Below are 27,177 nucleotides of genomic sequence, written 5' to 3'. Positions count from 1 at the left end.
TGTGTGACGTGGCCAGGTATAATCCAGCTGGGTGGCACTGCTTCCCTTAAGAGCTCTGAAATGCAAATTACAAAATAAAACAAAATATGCTGGGCTAACAAACAAATAGAACCCCACCTCAGAAACAACCGAATGAGAAAAGCTTGGCCTTGCTTGGAATGAATAATAATAATAATAATAATAAAAACAAACCCTTAGAATCACACTTTCCATGTACCAGACACAGTCCTCAACATTTTATTTGTACTAACTCTTTTAGTCCTTGGCGACTTGATGAGGTCAGTCCTATTATTATTATCCTCATTTGACAGCTGAGGAAACTGAGGTACGGGGAGGCTGAGCTACCTGCCCACGTGGTGGAGCCAGGGTTTAAACCAGCCTGGCTCTGAAACCATGCCTCAAACCACTAAGCCACACTGTGAGTCCCTCCCTCCTGCTCACTCCCCATAAAAACTGTTGATTTTCTTGCTCTGTAAGGGTTGGGACCTTTTCCTAAAGAATGAAATAAAGAAGAAATGAGCTCCTTGGAGGCAGGGACTGTTTTCCTATCTTGTGACCCCAGAGCCAAGCACAGTGCTTGGTACCAAAAAAAAAAAAAAAATTGTAGGAGTTCTTGTTCACAAAACAGGAAGAAAGTGCCATTACAAGTACTAAAATGTAAAACTTTCTTTTTCTCTGTGGTATCTCTGTCAGCTTGTCCTGGTATTTTTCATGTGCTCTGTCATATCACTCTAAATAAAGAAAACTTAAAATTTTAAATCATTAGAATAAATTTTCCCATTCATCTTTATATTGTGCAATGCCAGTTTTAAATACAATTATAAAAGTATTTAACTTGAATGTAAAATTGCCAAAACTACACAATTTGTACTTTGTAGGTCCTACATGCATTTCATCCTTACCAGAATAGTGGAAACGCTGCACAAAACAAACTCATCTGTTTTTATTTCACTTCTTGATATGTGCGTGTTTTACCAACACTCTCAACAGGAAAGACTGAAAGGAAAAGGAACTACGGGTCACCCTATCTTTCGATTTCCTTCTGTGTCATCATTTTCAACAGAAGTGGTTGCTAATACAGGGAAAATAGGCAAGGAAGAAAGGGTATGTTAGGATTCCTTGCTCGTTGGAGTTTCTTGGGATGCATTAGCCTTCTTTCTGCAAGGTCTGTTTCGAACAGAAAGCATGGCCTCCCTCCCTGCTTGCTGGGCCGTGGATGTCACACACTTGCTTTATACTCTGAGTCTCAATGATCTCCCACTGGAATTCTGTGCTGATGGGGCACTGCAAACGCTGTATGCAAATAGAGAGGTGAGGAGTAGTGGACACACGTAAGGCAGATCTCTCCTCTGTCCATGCACATGCTGCATTGTCCCATTGGACTTTGCTTACCGTACATAATTCAAAAATAGAATCATTAAGAATTTCACAGCAGTGACAGTGGAGCATTAACCCAAACGTGTGGCCCTTCTGAGTGTGGAGCCCTGTGCGGCTGCCTGCCCAGCTTGGCATGTAGTAAGTACGCAACAGATATTTGTTAATGAATAAGTGAATGTTACTTCAGGAACACAGGCCTCATTAACCAAAGTTCAATTTTCTATTAATGGCAGTCAGAACAGACAAGTTAATCCCTGAGATAATTTTTTAAAAGCTTTTGTGCCAAGAGTTTTAATCTCTTTTCCTTATGTGAGATCTGTTCATCAGCTGCAAGGTTGGGCGGATCCGAGTTTCATCGACTCTGTCTTAGGCTAGGGAGAGGCGGTCCTCCAGAGAGAGGAGGATGGGGATAGATGGGATGTGAAAAATTCACGGTTGGAGGAAGCAAGTCCCTGCAAAGGAGGGATGAATTCCTGCAGCATGTATGGTTTGATGTATTAATATCCACCTGGTTCAGAAGAGCTTGCAGGAACACTTTTGTTGAGGCCATGCTACTTCAGAACTTTGGGGGGCTGGTGGTTGTGTCTGCATGCACTGGACTTTCCTAGGGGGGCTTGCATTAATGGGCCCAGATGAATGAAAACCATCTAAAGAGGCTGAACTGCAGTTTTCCCAAAGCAGATGAGTGGGGAAGAAATCAAATGACAGATGCCTGGAGTCCTAATTCCATTTGATCTCTCTCCTAAATGAAGCTCCATTGTTAATTAAGAGATTCAGGAGAATCTGATTTGAACTAAGTTCAGTTATGTATCCAACAAGCATGTGTCGCATGCCTACTGTGTGCCCGGCATCATGTTAGGTGCTGGGATTTTGAAGAGAATTGCAGCAAAGTCCTTGCTCTCAAGAAGGCCTCAGTTTATCCTGAAATGAAAATGTGGCTGGTAGGAGAGGGGTGGGCGTGGAGCCCTCCCCCTCTCCTGGTGCTTTGGTAAAATGACCCTTCACACCTGGAGCCCCTGGGTGTTGGAAGAAGTCATTTTACCCCACAGAGGTTGGTGTAGCTATGGGTTGTCATGGCAACTGATTGAAGGAGCTGCAACTCTGGTGTGAGCACCCCAGCTGTGAGGGCCTCCGCCTCCTCTGCCTGAGTTCTAGCCTGACTGACTATTCCTCGCTTACTGCAGAAACCGTTTTCCTGGATGTGGGATTTGGCTGGAAAAGAACAAGCAGGTGGGAGGGAGCAGCTGGGAAGGGGAGAGGATAGCGGAGCCAGATTCATATAGAATGCATACAGAAAAAATTGGGCATGTATTGGACCCTCAGGGCGTGCTGGGCACCATGCTGTCGCCTCGTCACTCACATTGAATCCTCACAGTAACTCTGTCCATGCCGGTTCTTTCTCCCATTGTTGAGATGAGGCAACCGAGGCTCAGCTAGGCCACAGATAAATGGCCTAAGGAAGCAGCAGAGCCGAGATGAGAATTTGGGTCTGTCTCATTTCCAAGCCTGTTGCTCTCAACAATAAGTGGCAGTTTACTGGAAACTCAGAGACTGTATCTAGGGAGATGGGTAAAATACAGATTCCTAGGCCTCAGCTCCAGACCTACTGAATCAGAATGTCTGGGTGTGGGGCCCAGGAATCAGAACAGGAAGAGATCGTGGAGGTCACCTTATCCGATTGAGGCCTAGAGGTGGGAAGTGACTTGTTCAGGTCAATGTCCCAGGACTAGTTAGGACTAGGATCCAAGTCTTCTGTACCAAGTTAGTGGGTGTGGAAGGGAAGAGTGGGCTTTTCACAGGGCACCAGAACACTATATGCTGTTGTCCTTCATTTTTGATAACAAAGCTCCGTGTAACTGGTGTCCCTGTCAGCAAAAGGAAAAGAGAGAGAAGCCCTAAAGGGTGCTTATTATATTTTCTTTCTAGCGTATGTGCCTGCAAGGCCAACCCACTTCTCAGCCCAGTCACCAGGGTAACCGTCACCCCCACCCTGACAGTCAAGTGCACACACAGCTTCTTGCACCCACATCCAGGGCGGCAGGACCCAGCCCTATAATCAGCCTCCCGCTGCCTCTGCAGACAGCCCAGCAGTGACAGGCAGCTCCCTGCAACTCCGGGGCCATCGCGGTTCTGCACACACCCCCTCCCCACGCTCACACACGCCGCCTTCTGCTTCCCCGCCCACTGCCTCCCGGGAGACAAATGTGCAGTCTGCTCTCGCTGTGTGTCCTCACCTCTGGAGGAAGGACTCTGCCCTCAAGTTGAGGCACAACCCGACACACACGGCCCACGCATGAGAAAAACTCCCCCTCCGGGAGAAGGGGAGCGGGGGCAGTGAACGCCCTCTCCCACTCCGGAGACAGCTGAGGGGGCGGCTGGAGTTTGGGAAGTTTGCAAGTTACCTATCAGAACAAGGGCTGAGGCTGCTGATAGGACAGAGGATCCGGTGGCTCCTGGGAGCCCACAGCCTGTTTCTAGTGAAGCCGCTTTCTGGCTTTTGAGCCCTCGGGCTCCTTGCAGAGGAGCTGAGAGCCTCCTGCCTCCCCAGCAGGTAATGAGGCTGGCAGCCCTCTTCCAGGGCCCGTGCCAGAACCGCTTCTTGAGGCCAGGCTGTTGGAGAGTCTTAGGGGACAAGGAGTCGTGTCTGGGCTTTAAAGGGACCAATTCCATCCAGCTTCTTGGGCCCAGGGGTCCACCTAAGTCCACTGCTTGCTATGCCTGGCTGTTCTGAGCTCCTGCCTTGACTGCTGGGGCTGATGACTACTTCCAACCAGCTCTTTCCTGACCTCAGTTCTGGAAGCTTCATGTGTTTCTCCATTCATTTATTCGAATCTTCCCTCATCCCACCTGTATTGGACACATCTTACGCCATCTCAGATTCTCTGGGTCTCACCCCTCTCCCAGGCTCTTGGCCACTTGCTCTGCCTAGGATCTGGGATTGCTGACCTGATTGTTCCTTCCTCAGTTCCCTACAGCCTGAAACCCCACCTTACCCCTCACCCCTCCATCTCCATTGGGGTTGGGTGCCTCCCCCCACTTCCTGACCAGGATGGAGCCTGCTCCTGGGGGCTTGGGGTCTGGCTTCCCCAGGGGCTGCTGAAAAGGCCAGATAAGACCATCAAAGAGCAAGGGATATTTCCCTACATTTTCTTCTGAAACATTTTAGCACTAATGTTTAGATCCTTAAACCATTTTGAGTTAATTTTTGTACAAGGTGTAGGAGAGGAGTCTTCTTTCATTCTTTTGGATATGTATATCCAGTTCTCCAAATACCATTTATTGAAGAGGCTGTTCTGACCCAGTTGCTTCGGCTTCACTGCCGAAGATCAAGTGTCTGTAGATAAGAGGGTCTATTTCTGAACACTCAATTCAATTCCATTGGTCAGTATACCTATCTTTATGCCAGTACCATGCTGTTTTGAACACTGTTGCTTTGTAGTATGCTTCAAAGTCAGGTAGTGAGAGACCTCCCACTTCCTTCGTGTGAATATATCTCAACTAAACTGTATTTAAAAAAGAGTAAATGAACAATGGGGGGAGAAGGGGAATGGGATGTTTTGGATATTCTTTTTTATTTTAATTTTATAAACCTTCAAAGTCTGTGGTGATGAAAGCACAACTATATGACGATATTGTGAAAAACTGATTGTACACTTTGAATGATTTTATGTTATGTGATTATATCTCAATAAAATTGCATTAAAAAAAAAAAAAAAGAGCAAGGGAGTTCATTCCCCAGGTGCAGAAGGCAGGAGAAAGCCTCTCCATGCCTCCTTCCTTGGCCGGGGCTTTCTGTACAGCCTGTCTGGAGATGTCGTATGAGGCCGAGCAACTGGCTGTGCCTGGTCATGAAGGGATGGGCAACTTGGCAACACAAAGAGCCTTTGCCCTGCCTGGGTCCACTTTCCCTTCTCCTGACTGCTCTGGGATTGCATCTTCCCATGAAGAATTAGCACCTGAGCTTGACCTCAGAGTCTGTGTCCTAGAGAACCTGTTCAAACAGAACAGCATTCTGTTCTGTTCTTCATCTAGCCTAATTTCCCCATTCGATGGAAAGAACTAAAGCCCACAGAAGTTAAGTAATCTTCTCAAGTTCACAGCTAGTTTGTGGAGAAGCAACGCCTGTTCACTAATTATTAATTTACAAACAATTAATTAGCACCTACTACATGCAAGGCATTATTCATTATTCTAGGCACTGGGAATGAATTGGCAAATAAAATTGGACAAGCATCCCTGCTAAATGGAGCACAACATTCTAGTGGAGGGCTGGAGGAGAAAAAGACCATAAACAAGATGAGTAAGTAAAATATATAGAACGTCAGACTAAGAGTGGGTGGTGGAGACGGTGGGATGTAAATTTTATAAAAAGCAGCCAGAGATGACTTCACTGAGACGGTGACATTTGAGTAATACCCTGGAGGGGGTGATGGTGTGTGTTACCTGAAATCCATGTCTCAGTTTCCTGGGGCTGCTGTGACAAAGTTCCACAATCTGGGTGACTTAAAACAACAGAGACTTATTCTCTCATGGTTCTGGAGGCCAGAACTCAGCAAGCATGTGCCTTAAGCCTGTCAAAGAGAATCCTTTCTCGCCTTTTCTGGCCTCTGATGGCTTGTTGGCAATTCATGGCGCTCTCTGCCTCGGTTACCATGTTGCCTTCTCCCATCATCTATCTGTCAGTGTCTAATTTTCACCAGTTATATTGGAATAGGACCCATCCTACTCCATTTGGTTTCATCTTAACTAATCACAATTTCAAAGACCCTATTTCCAAATAAGTTCCCATTCACAGGACTGGAGGTTCGGATTTGGATACATCTTTTTGGGGGATGTGATTCACCCCATAATACCAAGGGAAGAGTGTTCTGGGCATTCTAGGAACATCCCTGGAGTGTTGAGGAACCAGGGGGAGGCCAGCACGCATGAAGGAAGCAGAGTGGTGATGGGAGAAAGTGGGAGGAGATGAGGTCAGAGAGGTGAGCAATGTGGAAGGACTTAGGGAGACATGGACAGCTAATGCAGGGCTTAGAGCAGTGGTTCTCAACTGGGGTGGGGTGAGGGTGGGGGACATTGGGCAAGGTTTGAAGACATTTTTGATTGCCCCAACTGGTGGAGAAGGTGGCAGACAGTGGGTAGAAGCCAAGGATGCTGCTGTACATCCTACAATGCACAGGACAACTTTCTCTCTCCCTCTGCCTCCCCCCAAACAAAGAATTATCCAGCCCAAATGTCAATAGTGTTGAGCTGAGGAAACCAGGTTTAAAAGGTTTAGAACACAGAGGGCTAGATCTGACTTTTATGTAACCAGGATCCCTCTGGCTGTGTTGAGAACGACTTTAAGAGAGAAAGGGCAGAAGCCAAGGCCCTGTTGATCCAGGAGAAAATAAGGATGGTCTGGGTGAGGGGGAAGATAGGTCTCCTGATGCACCCATCTAGTGGTCCCTGCTTCATCCCCCCTTGCCCTCCCTCTTTCTCTTTTTACTTTCTCAGTGAACATTAGCAGAGCCCCTTCTAGGTGCTAACTCTTGGGTCAGGTTCTGGGCAGACTGCACATAGATGGCCCACGATGAACCTGGTCTAGTTCACCCAGACCCAAGCTAAGAGAAGGGAGCTCCAGGGAGTGGCTGCTGATCTGGGAGGCAGACTGTTAAGTCCACTGGGGCTGCAGATGGGGTGTTTGGTGTGTGCTGCTGGCTGGAGAAAATAAAATCGAATCCCAACTTGCACTGTGTACAAGGTGAACTCCAGATGCAGTGAGACTTAACTGTAAAGCCAAGTGAAGAAAATGTAGAACATTTTTGGGGGCTTAAGGTGGGGAAAGATTCTCAAACAAGACCCCAAAACCACACTCCATGAGGCCAAAATTTGGTTACAACAAAATTAAGGATTTTCCCTTCATTGTAGGACATCAAAGACCAAGCTGATAGGATGTGCAAATATTGGGAGAAGATATTTGCAATGTCCAAAACTGACAAGGGGTTAATATTTAGAATATATAAGAAACTCCTTCAGTTTATTTAGAAGAAAACAATAGGAAATCCAGCAGAAAAATAGGCAAAGGATGTAAGCAGGTAATTCATGGAAGAAAAAATCTGATTCTTAAGTATATGGAAAAATGGTTAACATCACCAATTGTCTAAGAAATACAAATGAAAATCACAAAGTGATACTACTTTACTGATATCAGATTGCTATAAAGTAGGACATTAGACAATAGCAAATGGTAAATGTTAGTGTATAAGTGGGGAAATGGGAATTTTCCTGCCTTCTTGTGCCATTGATGGGAGTGTAAACTGGCGAGGCACTCTGGGAGAACAATGTGGTAGAGGGAAACCAAGTTTGTTCCAGCAATTCCGTCTCTTTCTCATAGGTACATAAGGGGATGTGTATAATGCTCATTCCAGCATGGTTTGTGCTAGCAAGAACTGCTGGCAACCTAACTGTCTATTATTTGAGGAATTGATAAGTAAAATACGTTAGATATCCAAATCGAATCCTACTAGTGGTCAGAATTACTGAACTCCTGGTATATAGAGCCACGTGGATACAAGAATCAGAATCAGTTCTTTAGCACAAGACCATTCATGTATATTAAAAATAGATACATAAACCAAAAACATTAGTATCTTTGGAGGATACATACATGTGCTGGGATATATCTTAAACATATGAGAGAGGGTGCAACGGAAGATAAAGGAATGACGTTTGGAGAGGGAATGAGGGGGAAAATAGCAAAATAAAATTAAAAAGAGAGGCCCTGCTGTCTCTGACGAACTTTTGCTCCCCCCACCGCCCCACCCCGGCCCCAAAAACCTCCCAACTCCCGTTCCATCGCTTTCTTTTCACAGAACCAAGCGCAAGCGACTCAACGTGATGCCAGATCACAACCTGTCTCCTTCTACCCACCTTGCCAAGCAACGACTGCCCCACACCCTAAGATCTACTCTGACTGCACTTACCACAACCCTAACACGCCCAGGTTTTAATCCTCTGTGCCTTTGCCATGCAGGTTCGTCTGCCAGAAACGGGCTTACTCTTTTATTTCCCTTGGCAAAGCCTTATTCGTCTTTTAAGATTCAGTTTAAGCGTCTCTCCTCCAGAACGTGGCTCTACCCCAAATGTTACCTCCTCCAGAACTGCATTCCCATACACTCCTTTCCCCATCACCCGGGAACACTCCACATTGTAATTCTTTATTTTGGGTGCACATTCCTCCCCCAGGGTAAGAGCTGCTCTTGGGTGGTCTCTGTGTCTGCAGCGCGCCATCTGGGGTGGGCAGTCATAGAATAATTGGAAGGATAGGAGAGCAAGTTAAGCATTGCTGTCCTTTTCATAGGTTCGGCTTGTCCTCCCTGAACCCCGCCCCCAGCCCGCCTGTTCGGCTGCGGGAGGTGGAGGCTCTGCGCACGCGTCGCGCATGGGGCGGGCTCGGTGGGGGGCGGAGCGAGGGGGATAGCGTGGCGGGGAGGGGCGGGCACAGAGGCGCGGTGGGGGCCTCCGCGACGTTGCGCGGCAGTTACGTCCGGCCCGCGAGCGCGCGGCGGCCGGGAGCGGGCGGGGCTGAGGCGGGCGCTGTTGCACCGCCCCCGCCCCGGCCCCGCCCCCACAGCCCGCCCCCTCCCCTTGAGCGCCCCGCTCCCCCGACCGGCCGGGCTTCGTCTCCCGCCACAGCTCTCCTCACGCTCGGCTCCCGCGGCGGAGAGCCGGAGAAAGTAGTGCGGGTGGGCGGCCGCGAGGCTGCACGCGTTCGGCATCCCGGGGCCGCTCCGGCCCGGGCGGCGAGGGGGCCCGGCGGTCCATGCATCCGCCGCCGCCCACCGCTGCCGCGATGGATTTCAGTCAGAACAGCCTGTTCGGCTACATGGAGGACCTGCAGGAGCTCACCATCATCGAGAGGCCGGTCCGCCGGAGCCTCAAGGTGCGCCCCGGGGAGGACAAACTGCCCTCAGGGCGCCCGGCCGGCTTGCCCGGACCCCGACCCCGTCTTCCCAGTCACCCCTGAGCCCACCTCGGCACTGTCCTCTCCCCGAGGCGGCCCGGGACCCTCTCAGAGTCGGCCCGGCCCCTCAGTCCTCCTCCTGTCCGTGGTCGCCGTGTCACCCCGAACCGCCTCTCCCGGGGCCCGTTTCTCGACGTGGCCCGGGTTCTCTCAATCTGGACCCCCAATCCTGAGGAACGGGCCCCTGGCCCTATCCCCCGACCATCCTCGGCCGCTCTGACTTCTGAGGGGTCACTCGGGAGACACACTAGATCCCCGGCCCGGCCCACCCCCAGGAACGGCCGAGCCCCTTTCCGGGCCAGCCGGGCGTGTCCCCCGCGTCGCTCCTCTCGGACGGCCTGGGCCCCTCAGCGGCGACCCCCCCTTTCTTCCCTCCCGTCCAGGAGCTTCCCCCCATCCCCCCGCAACTGAAGCCTGCTTCTCCCGGGGCCGTTGCTCTCCTGGGTCCCCCCACTCCTGGACCCCTCGTTCCGCCCGGGTTCTGGCCCCAGGCCCACTCCTCAGTCAACACCACTCCTCCCCCCTCCTCCCCCTGAGACACCCCGATCTTATTCAACCATCACCCCCGCTCTCCATTCGAGCAGGTTCTGGTCCCCTTGCCCTCAAGTCAGCCCGGGCCTCCCTTCACCTCCCAAGCAGCACCCAAGCAGAGTCGTCCTGGTCCAGGTCTTCAAAACCCTGTTCCTGTCCCATCCCGAGTCCCTTTTCCTCTCAGCCCCTCCAGGACGCGGCTCCAAGCTCCAGCTGGGACCCTGCTCCCCACCCCCTCGAGGGAGTCAACCCACAGCTTGCTTCCCGCTCACTCCCCCACCCAGCAGAGTCATCTTCCTCCCAGCCTCCCAGAGGCTCCAGCCCTCACTGCTGGTAAACCTGGGTTACAGGCACCCTCCCCCCAGCCCACCTCGTCCTCCTAATAGCTCCTCAGCGCTTCTCACTCCCACCTGCCGCAATATCTCAAATCGTTGATTTCCTTCCAGCCCCAGAGTTTATTCCTTTCCCTCCCCCAACTCCATATTCCATCCTTTTCATTCCCTCTTCTTTGCAGCCTTTATCCATCCCACTTTTAGCATTTCCTGGGGTGGAAAATACTATAGAAACAGCAGCCTTAGTGTATTACAAATAAAAAGTGTGTATATATTTTATATAAGCATATAAAAATTGATTTCAGCAAGATTCTGAAGCCACAATGTGATTCTCAAGCTGTAATCTAGAATCTAGAAGAAGAGTGGGGAAAAAAAAAAAACAACAAAACAAACAAGCAAAACCTCAAGCCACCCAAACCTAACAATTAGAGACATGATTCTCTCTGTTAAGTCTCCAAGAATCCTCAAACCCTTGATAGGTTTTCACTGATAATGCTGAATTGTGAAACTTTTTTTTAGTCGATGCCCCATAGAGGGTCACTGGAAGGTTACTGGGGGGCAAGATTGACAGGATGCTTGTGCATAATTTGTACTTTATACTTGACAGACACCGGAAGAAATAGAAAGACTGACAGTTGATGAAGACCTCAGTGATATTGAAAGGGCTGTTTATCTGCTCAGGTATTTCCTAAAGTCTTTTCTGTGTAATTGCTGCTCTTCTGGCAGCATTCATGAATGCTTTCTGAAATGTCATATTCCGGTTTTGTTCAGATTTACTGTTTGCACAGAGTACTTTTGCATACATAACACTTAAACATGTTAAAAATTAGATTTAAGTATGGACTTATGAATTTTATGAACTGAAATCAAGTATGATACATATTTGGAGGAGGGGGAGCAGAACATTTTAAAGTAACTAATGGTTTGAGTTGAATCTCATCTCTTTTTTTTCCAGCTTTTGTTGTTCTTGCATAAGATTCAGTGAATTTAGATGGGACTTAGAATCCAGTGATTAATTTTAAGTTCATTGTAGAGTATGAACATACTGTACCATTTACTATTTGGGAAGAATGCCCCCCAAAATTGTAGTGTTTGATTTTTCTGCTGAGTATTCTGTTTATATTTCTTTTGCTGTATGAGCTTTATAATTTTGCCTGAGGGATTTTTTAAATTGTCTACTCTCATTTAAATTTCAGACTATCTCACAAGTTTTACAGAATTGTTTAAGGTAAATGGTTATTGCAAATGTTTACAATATTTCTTTGAACCGTATAAAAATTTTGGTGTGGGTTTAGCGTCTTAAAAGCTAATGCGGTGAACATTAATCAACATATCTATGAGAATATTTAGGAAATAGAAATTTTTCTAAGGTGTTTGTATATATTTGCTTTAAAAATTTTCTTTAATTTGTATAAATTTCCCCCCCTTTTGACAAATAAGTCTTCACTTTTGTTTTTCAGAATTAAATTTTGAAAACTGGAGTTATTTATCTCCCAGGATATTTATCATCCTTGTTTCCTTAGTTTAGGCCTGCTTTGCCAGCTTCAGATGCTGGCAAGTTTCTTGTTCTCCTTTCTTGTTTATAGAGCATGTTTCCAGTCCCATGATATTCATTGAATGATCCTGTAAAAAAAAATTCCTCATCTTATCTTCCATTTTCTTAATTATTCTTTAGGTTACTACTGTTCTTACTTTAGTCAGAATATTAGTATTCTTAGAGTTTAGACCATTTCTTCCAATGCTATCATTTTCAATGGATCTTAGACCTTATGCTGATGTTATTTTCCTCCCTCTTGGTGATCTATAGTAGCATGCTCTCCTCATTTCTACCTATTTATTTAAAAGAAAACTCTGTTTTACTTATGCATGGGTTAACAGTATGAGTTTTGGTGTTTACTTAGATAGTAATCTAGCTATTAATCTATTTTGATATTTCACTGTGTTATATTTGAAGTACTTTATTCTTCAAAAATTAACATGTTAAATATAGCAAACAGTTGCCAACATTTGCCTTTTCTCACAGTTCTTTTACTTTGAGTAGGTAGACAGTTGAAGAAAGTTTGGATAAATTTCTTTTGACGTATAACAGCTAATGATTTGAAATAAATTCCTACTGGATTCTTTTCTTAGTATAAACACTGGCCTACAATTGGGAAATGGAGACTCTTGCTCTACTTACTGTGGTAGCAGACACCTTATTCTAGTTCCAGTGACAAGGCTAGTTTATTTGTTTTCTGTTTTGGGTAGCTTAATTGCTTTCTATTTTGCATTTATTGTTTGTTTGCGAACCAGTTTGTCTAAGTTGTATCTTTATTTCTCAGACAAAAGTTTCTCCCAGTTCTGGAACTTACAAAATCCTTATAAAGAGAGACAGGTGGTCCCCTTTTTCCCAGACAAGGGAGTTTTAAAAGAGATCCAGTGTGGTCTTTAGTTTCTTGTGGCGCATCTACCTTGATGGAGGTTTGCAAGCCGACCCAGAAGGCAAATGCTAATTGGTTGTGTATGGGTTCTCTAGCTGAGTTCTTCTTTTGTATTCCTACCATTTCACCACTTCCTGGGTGAGAGTGGGATTTCACTATTAGGCCACCTTCTGAAGGGATGATGCCAAAACTGCCAAAAAAACTTCTTCCTTCCCTGGGATTCAGGGTTTGTGGCACAGATGTGTTCCCAGCTTTGCCTCTGTTAAAGCCTCCTCATCTGTTCTTATGTATTGCACCTTCTATTTTGAATTCAATTTATTCTTTTTTTTCCATTTGTATTTCCCAGTGGTATAGAACTTAGTGCTGAATCCTATTTTTTTTCTCATTCCATGATTCTTGGAAAGGCTTATTTTTGAGTGCTTAATCTTTTCCTCTGTATTGGATATTTAATATTCAGATTTATTTGCTCCCTGCTTTTGTGTGTTAGACTTGTTTCTTTAATTTTTCTCTTATTTTTCATATTAAACGCTACTTTAGAATATTGTGTTAAAATTGGAATTCAAAATAAAATACGTAAGCATCAGGACATGCTTTATATTAGTAAAGGTTCTGATAGCATTTAAATCTAATATCTAAAAAAACATTATATACAAAGAGTACTGTCATTTGTTGAAAAACCGATTAGACCCTTCATTATCTTACCATAAAATATGAGAGGTCAATTATGAATGCTATTTTCATAATTAAGTTTAGAACATTACAGTATTTGAAGATTTGACACAGATGAATTTGTGGTTTTGTGTAAATATGATGCTGATATACCCATCTGTGGCATTTAGCAATGAAGCAAAACAACTTTCCTAATAGTCACAGCTTGTGGCTTAGTCAAAATCACATCCTAACATATTTTTCCTGTTCCTTCATTCTGTGATTTTGGCATATATTTTAGGAATGTGCTTAAAACTTGTGAATAATTTTATTAGGAAGAGTCCTAAGTGTATATACCGTGCTTTTATTAAGTACATTTTTATTCATTATATATCTGTAGTTAACTACCAGATAAATCCCAGACTTACAAGCCTGGTATTCAGAATATCCCATAAGTGACTCCATCTGAGCTGTGCAATGTGATCTTCCACTTTTAAAAGTCCCTTACTTTTAAAACAGCCTTATTAAGATACAATTTACATGCCGTGCAGTTCCCCATTTAAAGTGTTCAGTTTAGTGGTTTTATTGTATTCACAGAGCTGGGCAATTATCACCATTATCAATTTTAGAACATTTTTATTACCCCTAAAAGACACCTCATACCCATCCTCATTTCCTCATAAACCCCCAGTCCCTGGGAATGACTAATCTACTTTCTGTCTCAGTAGATTTGTCTTTTCTGGACATTTCAAATTAAATGAAATCAACGCTGTGTGGCTTTTTCTGATTCACTGCCTTTGTGTATCATATTTTCAAAGATAATCCATGTTGTATTATGTATCAGTACTTCATTAATTTTTATGAATGAATGGTATTTCATTGTATGGAATATCACATTTCATTTAACCATTCATCAATTGTTAGATATTTGGGTTGTTTCCATTTAATCCTTCACTTTTGTAAGCATTTATTCTGGCCTGTCTTTACTGTTGCTCAGATAAATTGTTTATACTTAACTCTGCCTTTCCTCATCCTTGATTGCCCTTTTATAATACCTGTCCAACGTTTACCCAACCTAGGATCCAGCTGTAATCTTGCATCTTTCATAAGACCTTCCCTAACTGCTGAAGCCATGTCAGATCCCAGGCTTCTCCGAGTTCCCACATCAGTTAATGGTTTTGTCTCTCAATTGGCAATTAATTAACCACTGCATTGCATCCCTTAACCTGTGTGTGTACGTTTTCTCAAATGAATTGGAAGGTCTTGGAGGGAAAGGCACTTTTTATATTGTTTGTTGTTTCATCCCTTATTGCTCTTTGCTGTGATGTAAATATATACCTTTTAATAGAATAAAGTGTATTTATTCATTTTAAGGTGACCAGAATGCCAGATAAATTAAGCAACTTCTGATTTTTTATAGGTAGGCAATAGAATCAGATAGACTTGGATTATATCTTATTCTAGCATTTATTATCTGTGTGACATGGGCAGGTTACTTTTGGTTTTTGAGCTCTGGTTTTCTCATCTGTAAAATGGAGATAATAATTCCTATTTCCCAGGGTTATGTATTATGTGTAGAGCACCTGGCACATAGTACACAATTATGGTTTTTCTTCCCTCTTCTTTCCCCTTTCATGACTTCCTCATTACTGAAGCACTCAGAGTACATTTAAACCTTATTTTTTAAAAAACTTTCTACTGCAGTAACAAATATACAATTCAGTTTCTCATTTTAACCACATTCAGGTGTACAATTCAGTAGTGTTAATTACATTTACAACATTGTGCTGTCATTACTGATATCCATTGGCTCATTAATTTTGCCTTCTAATGTAATAAAGCTATAGACAAGTAAATTATATCAACTGAAGGTTATGATAGCTATTTATTAACTTCCTTTTGAAATAGTATTTATCAGAAACAAGAATCTTCAAAAATTATAATTAAGCAGTTTTAACTGAGTGATAATAAAGTCAGCCTTTTTATTGATCTTTTTCACAGATTTAATTTTCTTACAAATGACCTTATCTTAAATACTATTTGCTATTTATATTATGCATTAAATGTGCTGTCTGGTTAATGTATTTGCCTTTTATGTTGCTTACGTTTGAAGTCACTTATGTCTTTTAAACCGTTTTGCACTTTACTTTCTTGGGATAGTCAGATAGTGTATCTTTAATTAGGAAATTTTCTCCTTTTCCTTTGTGCTGCCATTTTTTATTAGGAGTAAGTGCTCCCCCTAGTGATATTACAGAGTTAGATTTCTGCAGCCAAAACGGTGGAAACAAAACTGCTGTAAACTGGATATTGCTTATCACATCTGAGAATTCTGGTATCGTTTTTCTTGCATTCAGGACTAGAATCAAGTAGCAAATGGGACAGTGAGGAAGAGCTCCAGTGATTAGCTTTGCTACCCGACTATCTTTTGTTTCAATTGTTTTATCTTTTAAAAATACCTATCCTGTTGGCTATCCAAAAGAGAGAAATGGTGTGAAAAATTCCTTCACATGCCCTTATTGTTAAGATCTTTTATTACCCCACGCTTTTTACTTTCACTATTGTCTTCACTTAAAAAAAGTGATGCCATCAGCCATTTAGTACTGTTCCAATGAAATGTGAGAGTGAGTGAATGACAGAGAGAGAGAGAGAATGAATGTGTGTTTATGAGAGTTGTGTGGTCTTGAGTGGGGCCAGTATTGCTTGTCCACTTTTCTTAAGTGATGTACAGGGGAGGTCTTTTTAAATGCTCATAGTTGGGGCTGATACTTGGTTAGTTCATCCAAAAACAGTGGTTAAATTGGAGAATCATCAAAATGATACATACCTTCAACATTCAATTTGAATATAAAACATAAATATATATTTATTTGCCAATCTTTTGGTGTAGGACTACAACCTATTGTTTGAGTATGGTTGTGCTGATTATAGTTGTATCCTTTTTCTTGCATTATTCACCCCATATATGCATTTGCATTTTTTGAATTCAAGTGTTTAAAGATGTCCTCCACTTATATCCAAAAACATAATCCTAATCTTTATAATTTTCTTGTCTTTTACAGGTTGTCTTGTTCTTCCCTAATTCAATAGAAATTTTCTTTAGCAACTTGTCGAGTTTTTCTAAAACTTTCAACTTTGTTTTCATGGAAGCAACTCTCTTTTTGCAATTTAATCTCATTATATAATTGTAATATCAGTTTCTCAATTGGGATGAACTGTTTCAGGAACAAGTAGATCTGACTGTTGGTTAGGTTACAACTCAAGTAGTGAGAGCAAAAGTGTGTGGGCATTCTAGAGAGTAGTAGCTTATTAGGCAAGAATTTTCAGCTTGCCATTGGCAAGGGAGTGGACAGTGTTACTTAACTGAGTGAGTATATTAACACTTTAGCTTGTTGAGAGAGTTATTTTCCCTTTTCAAAGCATTTTCGTTGATGATCTTGCTTCATTATTGGATACTCATGGTATTTCTCTCTTGTCTCTTTGCATTGAATTTGGTTTCATGGTTTGTTCTGTTTTGCTTTGCTCTGTTCTCTTCCTTTAGCTCTATCTACTTAAAAAAGAGATGAATGAATTAGGAATCTCAGTTAAAGAAGTATTCTCATAAGCATATATTTTCTTTGGTTTTTAGCGTAAACTTTTTGAAGTATACCGTATGCAGCAATGTGTACAAGTCATAAATATTCAGCCTGTTGAATTTTCACAAAGGAACACACCCATATTAAAAAATAGAACATTATCTATTCTGTTAACCTAGTAGCCTTGTTTGTACTCCCCTCCCATTTCTACTCCCCAGGCTGCAGTGAATAACAGGATAGCAGCTACCACCCTGACTTCTAATATTGTAGATTAGTTTGACTGATTTTGAACTTTACATAGTAGGAACCACAATATGTACTCTTTTGTGTCTAGCTTCTTTTGCTCGTTTTTTTTTTTTTTTTTTTCAAAAAGAGTTCATTACATGCCACAATGGATTGTTCATTCTCATTGCTGTGTAGTATTCCATTATGTGAATATACCACACTTTCTTTATTCATTCCACTATTGATGGATGTTTGGCTTCAGTTTCTGGTTATTTGTTTTCAGTTTTCGCTATTACGAACAATACTGCTGTAAATACTCTTGTATATGTCTTCTGGTGAATACATGTATGCCTTTCTTTTAGGTATCTTCATATAAGTAGAATTATTGGGTCATAACGTGCGTATGTGCAGCTTAAAAGATATTGTCAAACAGCTTTCCAATGTGCCTTCACCAGCGTACACTCCTATCAGCAGCTGATGAGTGTTTGTAGCTGATATATTTTTTAAGAAACAAAAGTTACAAACTTTTTTTTTAGAAATTAGTACTTAATTTCTAGCATATCATAGTGAATTGCCTAAAGATGAGCCGCCAGAAGTTTCTGTGTTTCTGTGCACGATTTTCTTAGATCATCTAACTCTCTACCTTTTCCTTCAAGAGAAATTTTTACAATTACAAGTTTTTACAATTAGTCTTTATACTGCTGGAATGTTTGGATCCAACTTTTCGTTAGAAGAAGCTTTTTTAGGAGGTGATACAGTTTATTTATTAGTTCTTGTTTAAGGGATAGAAACAAAGTGGATGTTGGAATCCTTTGCTTGTTCCTGGGAGTACTGCCCCTAGTCGCTGTACTTTTAATAACTCCAAGAGATCCTAATTAAAAAAAAATTCCCCAAGCTACCCTCTGTGAAGACCATATACAGATGACTTGCCAGATTTCAGCTGTATATCTTCCATTATCATTGAGGGCAAATTACTTAGGTCCTTGACTAACCCGGGATTCCCTGTTTTGGAAAAGTACTAGGTCTCTGAATATAAGGGATTTGGAGATTATTTCCCATCTCCTTTTCCTCTTTTATTATGAGAACAACCATGAGAGGTATCTGTTTCTTTTTTCCTATTTACTGAAGCTTTAGAAGACTATCTCTGTGACATCAGTGGAAAGCAGAGTGCTCTCATGGGATCTGTAGAAAAGCTTAAAAAGAAAAAGTAAACTATTTTCATTATATAATGTCATAAAAAGACCTAGATCTTAATAATATGATGCAGTTATTAGAGAGTTGAGCAAACTTTTCACCTGGTAAATATAGCCGTTTGATTACCTATTTAAAATATCCATAAAAGTTCTAAATAAAATACTATAAAATAACATTAACAATGAATGTACAGATATGAATAAACTATGGGCTAAGTTATATAATTAAAGTGTAACTGTTTTATAACATTTGAATGTGTATATTATAAATGTATGTATGTATATGCATGTATGTGTGTATTTTTATGAACAATTCATTCATACTCATACTCCTGTGAAGTAGCTAAGTGAAACACAGGTAGATTGAGCTTTGTCCCAAATCATAGCTAATTAGTTCCTTATAAAAATTTGGAATTGTATTGCTTGGCTTCCAGTCTTGTTAAGTTAAATTATGCAGTGATTTCTTAGTATTTACATCAAGAATTAAAATATTGACCATGCCTAATGGTAAAAATCATAACTCTCTTAGAATTAAGGTCACATGAAGGAAATCAAACTGATAAATATGGTGCAATGATCTTTAAATTTGTAGATCTTTCAACTTGGATATTTTGGTTATTATAATATGTTTTGTTGGCCACCAAATATGGAAAGCATGGCAAAAGTGTTTGGACAGTTCTTCACAGTCCTCACCTTTGGCTTTATGCTTATGTGATACTGGTATGTGGTAATCAAGTCAGAAATAATTGCAAAATCTATTATACCCTAGTGTGTGGATGTACCTTACAGTGTAATTTCTCCTTAAAATCAGATATATTAATAATAGAAAAGATTTGTAATGCAACTAATAGTTGCTTTAGAATAAATCTATAAATTTTAGGTTAAAACAGAAAATATTTGTTGAATACTTATTTGTCAAATATTTATTCTCCAAGGGAATGAATGCCATTTTACCAATAGATGCTTGTGTTCAAAGAAGTACTTGTCTAGGGAAACAAATGCATTTTTCTTAAATTTTAATAAAATAGAGGTCATCCCCAACTGACAAGTATGTTGTATTGGAAATAATTTTTATTAAGACAGACCCAGATTTATTTTTGGCTATAGCTCACTCATTTATTTACTGAGAGACCTTGGGCAAGTTACATATCTTCTCTGAACCTAATTGTCCGAATCTAAAATGGAGATGATATTTCCTACATTGTAGGACTGTTGAGATTAGAGGAAAAATATGTAGAGGGCACAATGATTGGTGCACAGTTGTGTTCAGTAAAAGATACTTTTTTAAAATCATCTGTTTGTGATTCAGAACATATTTTACTTTGGATGTATAGGAAAATTCCCATCTAGAAACTTCATGTGGTTATAATTTTTCCCCTAGATTATTATTTCTAGATTAGGCCATCAAAATCTCCCCCCCCCTGCAACTTTTTGAAATTAACTTTATTGAGGTATAATTTAAAAAAAATAAGTATACAGTTTGATGAATTTTGACAAATGTATGCACCTGTATAACCATCACCTCAGTAAAGATACAGGACATCGCCATCTCCCTTCAAAGCAACTCATGCCTCTGTTGTTAACCATTCACCCAGAACCTAGGCAATCACTGATCTGTTTTTTGCCTGTTTTAGAATTTCATGTAAGTGGAATCATGCAGTATGTACTCTTTTGTGTCTGTCATCTTTCTCTCAGCATAATGTTTTTGAGATCATCCATGTTGTGTGTATCAGTAGTTCATTAGTTTTTATTGCTGAGTAGTATTCCACTGTATAGATATATGGCAATTTGTCCATTTAACTGTTGATGGACATTTGGATTGTTTCCAGTTTTTACCTATTGAATAAAGTGGCTATCAACATTTATGTACAACTCTCTGGATGGACATATGTTTTCATATCTGTTGGGAAAGTACCTAGGCATGGAATTGCTGAATTTTTTGATAAGTGTATTTTTTTCCATTTATTATAGCTTTGTTGAGGTATAATTGGCTTCCAATAAACTGCACATATTTAAAGTAAAATTTGATGTATTTTGACATATGTATATATCCTTAAAACCACCATCACAATTAAGGTAATGATCAAATCCTTCACCCCCCAAATTTACTTTGTGACCCTTTGTAATACTTCTCCCATTACTCCCCCTCCCTCCCATATACACAAACACCATCAGGCAACCACTGATCTACTTTTTGTCACTATAGATTAGTTTTGCCTGTTCTAGAATGTTGTATAAATGGAATCATATAATATGTCCTCTTTTGTGTTTGGCTTCTTTCTGTCAGCATGTTTTTGAGATCCTCCACATTACTGTGTATATCAGTAGTTTGTTCATTTGTATTATTGATAATTGTTCCATTGTATGGATATGCTACATTTTCTTTATCTGTTCGTTTATTGATGTGCACTTAGGTAATTTTCAGTTTTTGGCTGTTATGAACTGACCATAAACATTTCGTGTACAAATCTTTGTGTGGACGTGTGCTTTCATTTCTCTTTGGTGAACACCTAGAAGTGGAATGGCTGGGTCATACAGTAGGAATAGGTTTAAAGTTTTAAGAAAATGTTAAACTGTTTCCAAAGTGGTTGTACCATTTTACATTTCCATCAGCAGTCTATGAGAGTTTGAGTTTCTCCACATCTTCTCTAACATTTGATCAGTCTTTTAAATTTAAAGCCATTCTAGTGGGTGCTTAGTGACCTCTTATCATGGTTATAATTTGGATTTCTCTAATGATTAATAGATGTTGAACACCTTTACATGTATTTATAAGCCAGACATATATATTGCTTGATGAAATGTTTGTTCATATTCTTTGTACATTTGTTATGTATTTGTTTTACAAATATATTCTCCTAGTCTGCGGTTTGCTTTTTCATTTTCCTAAGCATGCCTTTTTTTAAAAAAAATTTATTGAGATTGTTCATGTACCATACAATCATCCAAAGATCCAAGGTACACAATCAGTTGCCCATAGGCCCATCATACAGCTATGCATCCATCACCACAATAAATTTTTTTTCAATTTTTAGAACATTTTCATTATTCCAGAAAAGAAATAAAGACAAAAAAAGAAAACTTGAATCCTCCCATACCCCTAACCACCCCCCTCCATTATGGACTTTATAGTATTGATGTAGTACATTTGTTACTGTTGATGAAAGAATGGTAAATTATTACTAACTGTGGCACATAGTTTGCAATAGGTATATTTTTTCCCTATATACCCCTCTATTATTAACTTCTAGTTATAGTGTCACACATTTGTTCTAGTTCATGAAAGAGATATCTAATATTTGTACAGTTAGTCACAGGCATTGTCCACCACAAGATTCATTGTTTTATACATTCTCATATTTTAATCTCCAACTTTCCTTCAGGTGACATACATGACTCTAAGTTTCCCCTTTCTACCGCATTCACACATTATTCAGCACTGTTAGTTATTCTTACAATAATGTTTTACCATCACCTCTGTCCATTTCCACAGAATTAAGTTCAACCTAGTTAAACATTCTGCTCATAATAAGCAACCGCTCTCCATTCTTTAGCCTTGTTCTATATTCTGGTAACTTATATTTCATGTCTATGTGTTTACATATTATTATTAGTTCATACCAGTGAGACCATGCAATATTTTCCTTATGTGTCTGACTGATTTCACTCAGTATAGTGTCCTCAAGGTTTCTTCATCAACTCGTTCTTTTTTTTTAAGATGGGTTTGTTCACCCACTAAGTAAACTATCAGTGGTTCCCTGTATGCTCACATATTTATGCATTCACCACCATCACCACTATCTATATAAGGACATCCCCATTTCTTCTACAAAGGAGGAAGAGTCAAAAAAGGTAGAGAGACAAAAAGAAAAAGAAAGAAAGAAAAAATGACAGCTAAAGAGCAACAAAAGGAAAGATTGAATTAAAGTACAACAAAAGAGTCAGACAACATCACCAATGCCGAGAGTCCCATACCCCTCCCTTATGTTCCCCTCTTATAGGCATCTAGCTTTGGTATATTGCCTTTGTTACATTAAAGGAAGCATAATACAATGTGTCTGTTAACTATAGTCTCTAGTTTGCACTGATTGTATTTTTCCCCGAATACCACCCCATTTTTAGCACCTTGCCAGGTTGACATTCATGTAAAAACATATTTGTACATTTGATCACAATTACTGAGCACTCCAGGTTTCACTGAGTTATACTGTCCCAGTCTTTATCTTTCCTCTTTCCTTCTGGTGTCCCATGTGCTCCTAACCTTCCTCTTTCAACCATACTCAGTCATCTTTGTTCAGTGTACTTACATTGTTGTGGCACCATCACCCAAAATTGTGTTCCAAATCTCTCACTCCTGTCTTTTCCTATCTGTCTGTAGTGCTCCATTCAGTATTTCCTGTAGAGCAGGTATCTTGTTCACAAATTCTCTCATTGTCTGTTTGTCAGAGAATATGTTAAACTCTCCCGCATATTTGAAGGATGGTTTTGCCAGATATAGAATTCTTGGTTGGTGGTTTTTCTCTTTCAGTATCTTAAATATATCCCACCACTTCCTTCTTGCCTCCATGGTTTCTGCAGAGAAATCCGCACATAGTCTTATGAAGCTTCCTTTGTATGTGATGGATCGCTTTTCTCTTGCTGCTTTCAGGATTCTCTCTTTGTCTTTGACATTTGATGATCTGATTATTAAATGTCTTGGTGTAGGTCTTTTCAGATCTAGTCTCTTTGGGATATGCTGTGCTTCCTGGATCTCTAATTTTATGTCTTTCATAAGAAATGGGAAATTTTCATTGACTATTTCCTCTATTATTGATTCTGCCCCTTTTTCCTTCTCTTCTCCTTCTGAGACACCCATGGCATGTACATTCATGCACTTCATGTTGTCATTCAATTCCCTGAGACCTTGCTCATATTTTTCCATTCTTTTCCCTATCTGTTCTTTTGTGTGTAGGATTTCAGGTGTCTTGTTCTCCAGTTCCTGAATGTTTTCTTCTGCCTCTTGAGATCTGCTATTGTATGTTTCCATTGTGTTTTTCATCTCTTGTGTTATGCCTTTCATTTCCATAGGTTCTGCCAATTGTTTTTTCAAACTTTCGATTTCTACCTTATGTTTGCCCAGTGTTTTGTTTATATCCTTCACCTCTTTCTCCATACCTACCCTGAACTTGTTGATTTGGTTTTTGAATTGATTTAGCAGATGTCTTTGAAAATATTTAATTGCTTGTTTCATCAAAGTGAAACAATACCTCAAGTGTATCTTAATTGAGGTGTAAGTTTGTTCCTTTGACTGGGTAATATTGTCGTTTTTCTTAGTGTAATTTGTAGTTTTCTCTTGTCTAGGCATCTGGTTTCCTTGGTTATCCCATTCAGATTTTCCCAGACCAGAATGGGTTCAGGTCTCAGAATGGGGTTATATTCAGTTTTGAGTTTCCCTGAGTGTGTATCTTAGAAGAATGACAGACTTTCCTGTGAGGCTTCTAGCCACTGTGCTTTTCCTAACCTGCCAGCAGGTGGTGCCTGTCAGCCTGTCACTCCCAACTCGTGTGAGGAGGTGTGACCCCTTCAGTTTCTGTTTTGGCTGTTTTCCCCTAGGCTCTGGGGTCTGAGTCCTGAAGGGAAGATGGACACTAGAGCTGGGCCCCACCTCTTTACTCTTAGGGAAGATGCACTTCTTAGGGAATTATCTTCTGCATTTGAATTGCTCCTTTGTCTCTCTGACTCTGTTATCTCCACCCCTGTCTGGGTCAGAGCATTGTGAACTGAAAATGGTTGGGGCTCTCTGCACTGAGCCACTCAGGTTGAGAGAGAGAGAAAAAGGGAAAGAAAACCCCCTTTTAGAGCCAGTCCATGGCCCCCCAGTTTTGCCCGTCAGTCATTGAGAGCACCTGGTCTTCTGGGCTCCCTGTCCTGGGGCACAGGAATTTTCTGGTTCTTTAAGGTCAGTCATCTCTAAAAGCCTCTGTCTGCTTGTTAGGGATTTGTCTATGTTTGTAGCTTGTATTCAGCAGTCCACATTTGTTAAAACCCCAGTTGGAGCTGGGCTGAGCTATATTCGCTTGCTCTGGGACTGCTGCTTTCTCCGCAGCAAGGCCTTGTAGCTCAGCCTGCCATTGGGGGAGGGGCCTCTGGCACAGTTCCACAGTTTTTACTTACAGATTTTATGCTGTGATCTCAGCCATTCCCCCCAACCCAGGTTGGTGTACGATGTGTGGACAGTCACTGTTGTCCCTCAGCAATTGTTCCAGATTATTTACTAGTTTTTCCTGGTTGTTTATCAGTTGCTCCAGGGTACTAACTAAATTCCACTCCTCTCTATGATGCCATCTTGCCTCTCCTCTCCTAAGCATGCCTTTTGAAGAACAGAAGTTTTTAGTTTTGATGGGGTCTAATTTATTGATTTTTTAAAAATAGTGCTATTTTTATTGTATTTAAGAAATCTTTGCTAAACCCTAGGTCATTGAAATTGTTTTCCTTGTTTTCTTTTAGAATTTTTAAGATTTTAGCTCTTATATTTTTGATCCATGATCCATTTCCAGTTAAATTTTCTATATGGCATGAGGTAAGGATTGAGGTTCTTTTTTTTTGCACATGGCTGCTGTGTACAATAGGAAGGGACAGTGTGCTATTGTAAAAATTGGGATACCTGGCTTCTGTCTCTGTGATCACATTGAAATCACTTCAGTTCTTTAGGCATTATCCCCCATCTTCCACCCCTGGTGTACAAAATGATGGATTGGGCCTGATAGAATTTAAAGTTCCATCTTGTTTCAGCATGATATCCTGAATTCTAAGAAAGATGGTAAGGAAAAGATATTGAGATCCAGTTTCTCATTTTGTACACTTGTCAGTGGTAATGGAGATGCCTGTAGGACAAAACCTTCTTGAATTGGTGAACAGTTTCAGAGGGCTTTTTAAAATGGTTGTTTTAAGGTAAATATTCATAATTCAGGAAATGCCTGTGTTTCATTTAAAGATTGGTTGCTCTAATAATCAAACCAAAAATAGTGTTCATGTTGCTTAACTGAGAAAAAAAAATGGAGTTCAACAGTAATTGTATTTCTTTTCTTTAGGTTAAAGAGTTTTGTACATTGTAGATGATATATTTGTCTTGAATATGTTTTGGGAAGAATGAGAGTTCTGTGGCTAGTATAAAAATGTTTATATATTCAGGTATGAAAAATGAGACTGAGAAGTCTGGACTTAGAATTGTCATAGAAATTGTTTTGGTAATAGGTTTATGAACTGTATTTGCCTGGTAACAAGTTTATCAGTTTTCATGGTAATGCTTATAAACCTTATTTGCTTGGAAATTCTCTTGGTAATAAATTTATAAACTGTATTTGATGGAAATGTGGTCAGTCTTGAGAAGGTCAAGAATTCACAAAAGGACAGCCACTAGACATGTTGAAAGAGAGGACACCTTTCTTTATAGCTCTGATGATGGTGATGAGGGAGAGGGTGATTTACCCGGTCAGATGTTATATTTATGTACCTTATATAATTTTCCTATTATTTGGGGACTTTTCTAGATATGTTTCTGTTATTGATTTCCAGTTTAAGCCTGTAATGATCAGAGAACCTACTTGGCATGATTTCAGTTCTCTCTTTCATGTTCACTTGAAAAAAGAATGTATGTTCTGCTCTTGTTGGATGGAGTGGTCTACAAATGTCAGGTCAAGTTGGTTGATGGTGTTGTTCAGGTCTTCTATATCTGTAAGTATATTTTTTATCTACTTTATTAATTACATAGAGAGGAGTGTTGATGTTTCCAACTATAATTGTGGCTTCTTTGCTTAATTTTCCTTTCATTTGTATCATTTTTACTCTTCATGTATTTTGAAACTGTGTAGTTAAGTGCATATATATTTAGGATTGTTTTCTCCATGAATTGACCCCTTTATCATTATGTAATGTTCCTCTTTTTAAAAACAGCTTTATTCAATTATAATTCACATATCCTGAATTTAAAGTGTACATTTCTGTGGTTTTTAGTACATTCACAGATATGTGCAACTACCACCATAGTCAATTTAAAACATTTCATCACCCTCAGAAAGAAACTTGAACCCTATAGCTATCAACGCCCTTTCCCCCTCTTTGCCTAGTGCTAAACAACTGCTACTATAATATTCTTTGTCCCTGGTTAATTGTTGTTTTGAAGTCTTACTTTATCTGATATTAATATAGTCACTCCAGTTTTCTTCTGGTTATATTGTTTGCACAGTATGTCTTTTTCTATCCTTGTACTTTTAAAAAAATAAACTTATTTTGGAATAATTTTAGATTTGCAAAAAGTTGCAAAGATAATACCAAGAGTTCCTGTATACCTCTGACCCAGTTTCTTCTAAAGCCAACAAATTACACATAATCAAAGTTAAGAAATTTACATTGATACATGACTATTAACTAAACTCTAGACTTTATCTGGATTTCACCAGTTTTCTGCCTCCTTTCTTTTGCAGAATCCAGTATAGGATACCATGTTGCATTTAGTTGTTAGTCTCCTGTAGTCTGTGACAGTTTCTTAGTCTTTCTTTGTTTTTCATGACCTTGATAGTTTTGAAGAGTACTGGCCAGGTATTTTGTAGAATGTCCCTCAATTTAGGTTTGTTTGATGTTTTTTCATTACTAGATTGGGGTTATGGGTTTTTGGGAAAATACCATAGTGATGTATGTACCTTTTTATCCCATCTTATTAGGGGGTACATGCTATGAACATGACTGGTGATGTTAACCTTTGACCACTTAATTAAGATAGTGCCCCCAGTATAAAATTAGTTTTCCCTTTTCATACTCTAGTTTTGGTAATTTGTCACTAAGAGCAGCCCAAACTCAAGGAGCTGGGGGATTAAGCTCTGCCTCCTGGAGGGGAGAGTA

The 27,177-nt window shown here is 40.5% G+C and overlaps 1 protein-coding gene across 4 annotated transcripts in view; it reads left to right on the top strand.

The window, feature by feature from the left end:
• Window positions 1–9,025: 9,025 nt before the first annotated feature.
• PPP4R4 (protein phosphatase 4 regulatory subunit 4) overlaps window positions 9,026–27,177 on the top strand; it is a 221,815-nt gene continuing 203,663 nt past the window's right edge. For 3 of the 4 annotated variants that reach the window (XM_037831974.1, XM_037831972.1, XM_037831971.1), the window contains exons 1-2: window positions 9,026–9,298; window positions 10,850–10,923. In XM_037831974.1, the coding sequence (XP_037687902.1) occupies window positions 9,179–9,298; window positions 10,850–10,923 (194 nt within the window). In that variant the 5' untranslated portion in view covers window positions 9,026–9,178. Of the gene's footprint in view, window positions 9,299–10,849; window positions 10,924–27,177 lie in introns of those variants that run through there. The other variant, XM_037831977.1, reaches the window with a different exon arrangement.

The sequence above is a fragment of the Choloepus didactylus genome, chromosome 4 (genome assembly GCF_015220235.1).
Source record: "Choloepus didactylus isolate mChoDid1 chromosome 4, mChoDid1.pri, whole genome shotgun sequence".
Lineage (NCBI taxonomy): Eukaryota > Metazoa > Chordata > Mammalia > Pilosa > Megalonychidae > Choloepus > Choloepus didactylus.
The sequence above is the reverse complement of the archived record's forward strand: the minus strand, read 5'-3'. Positions and strand labels throughout refer to the sequence as shown.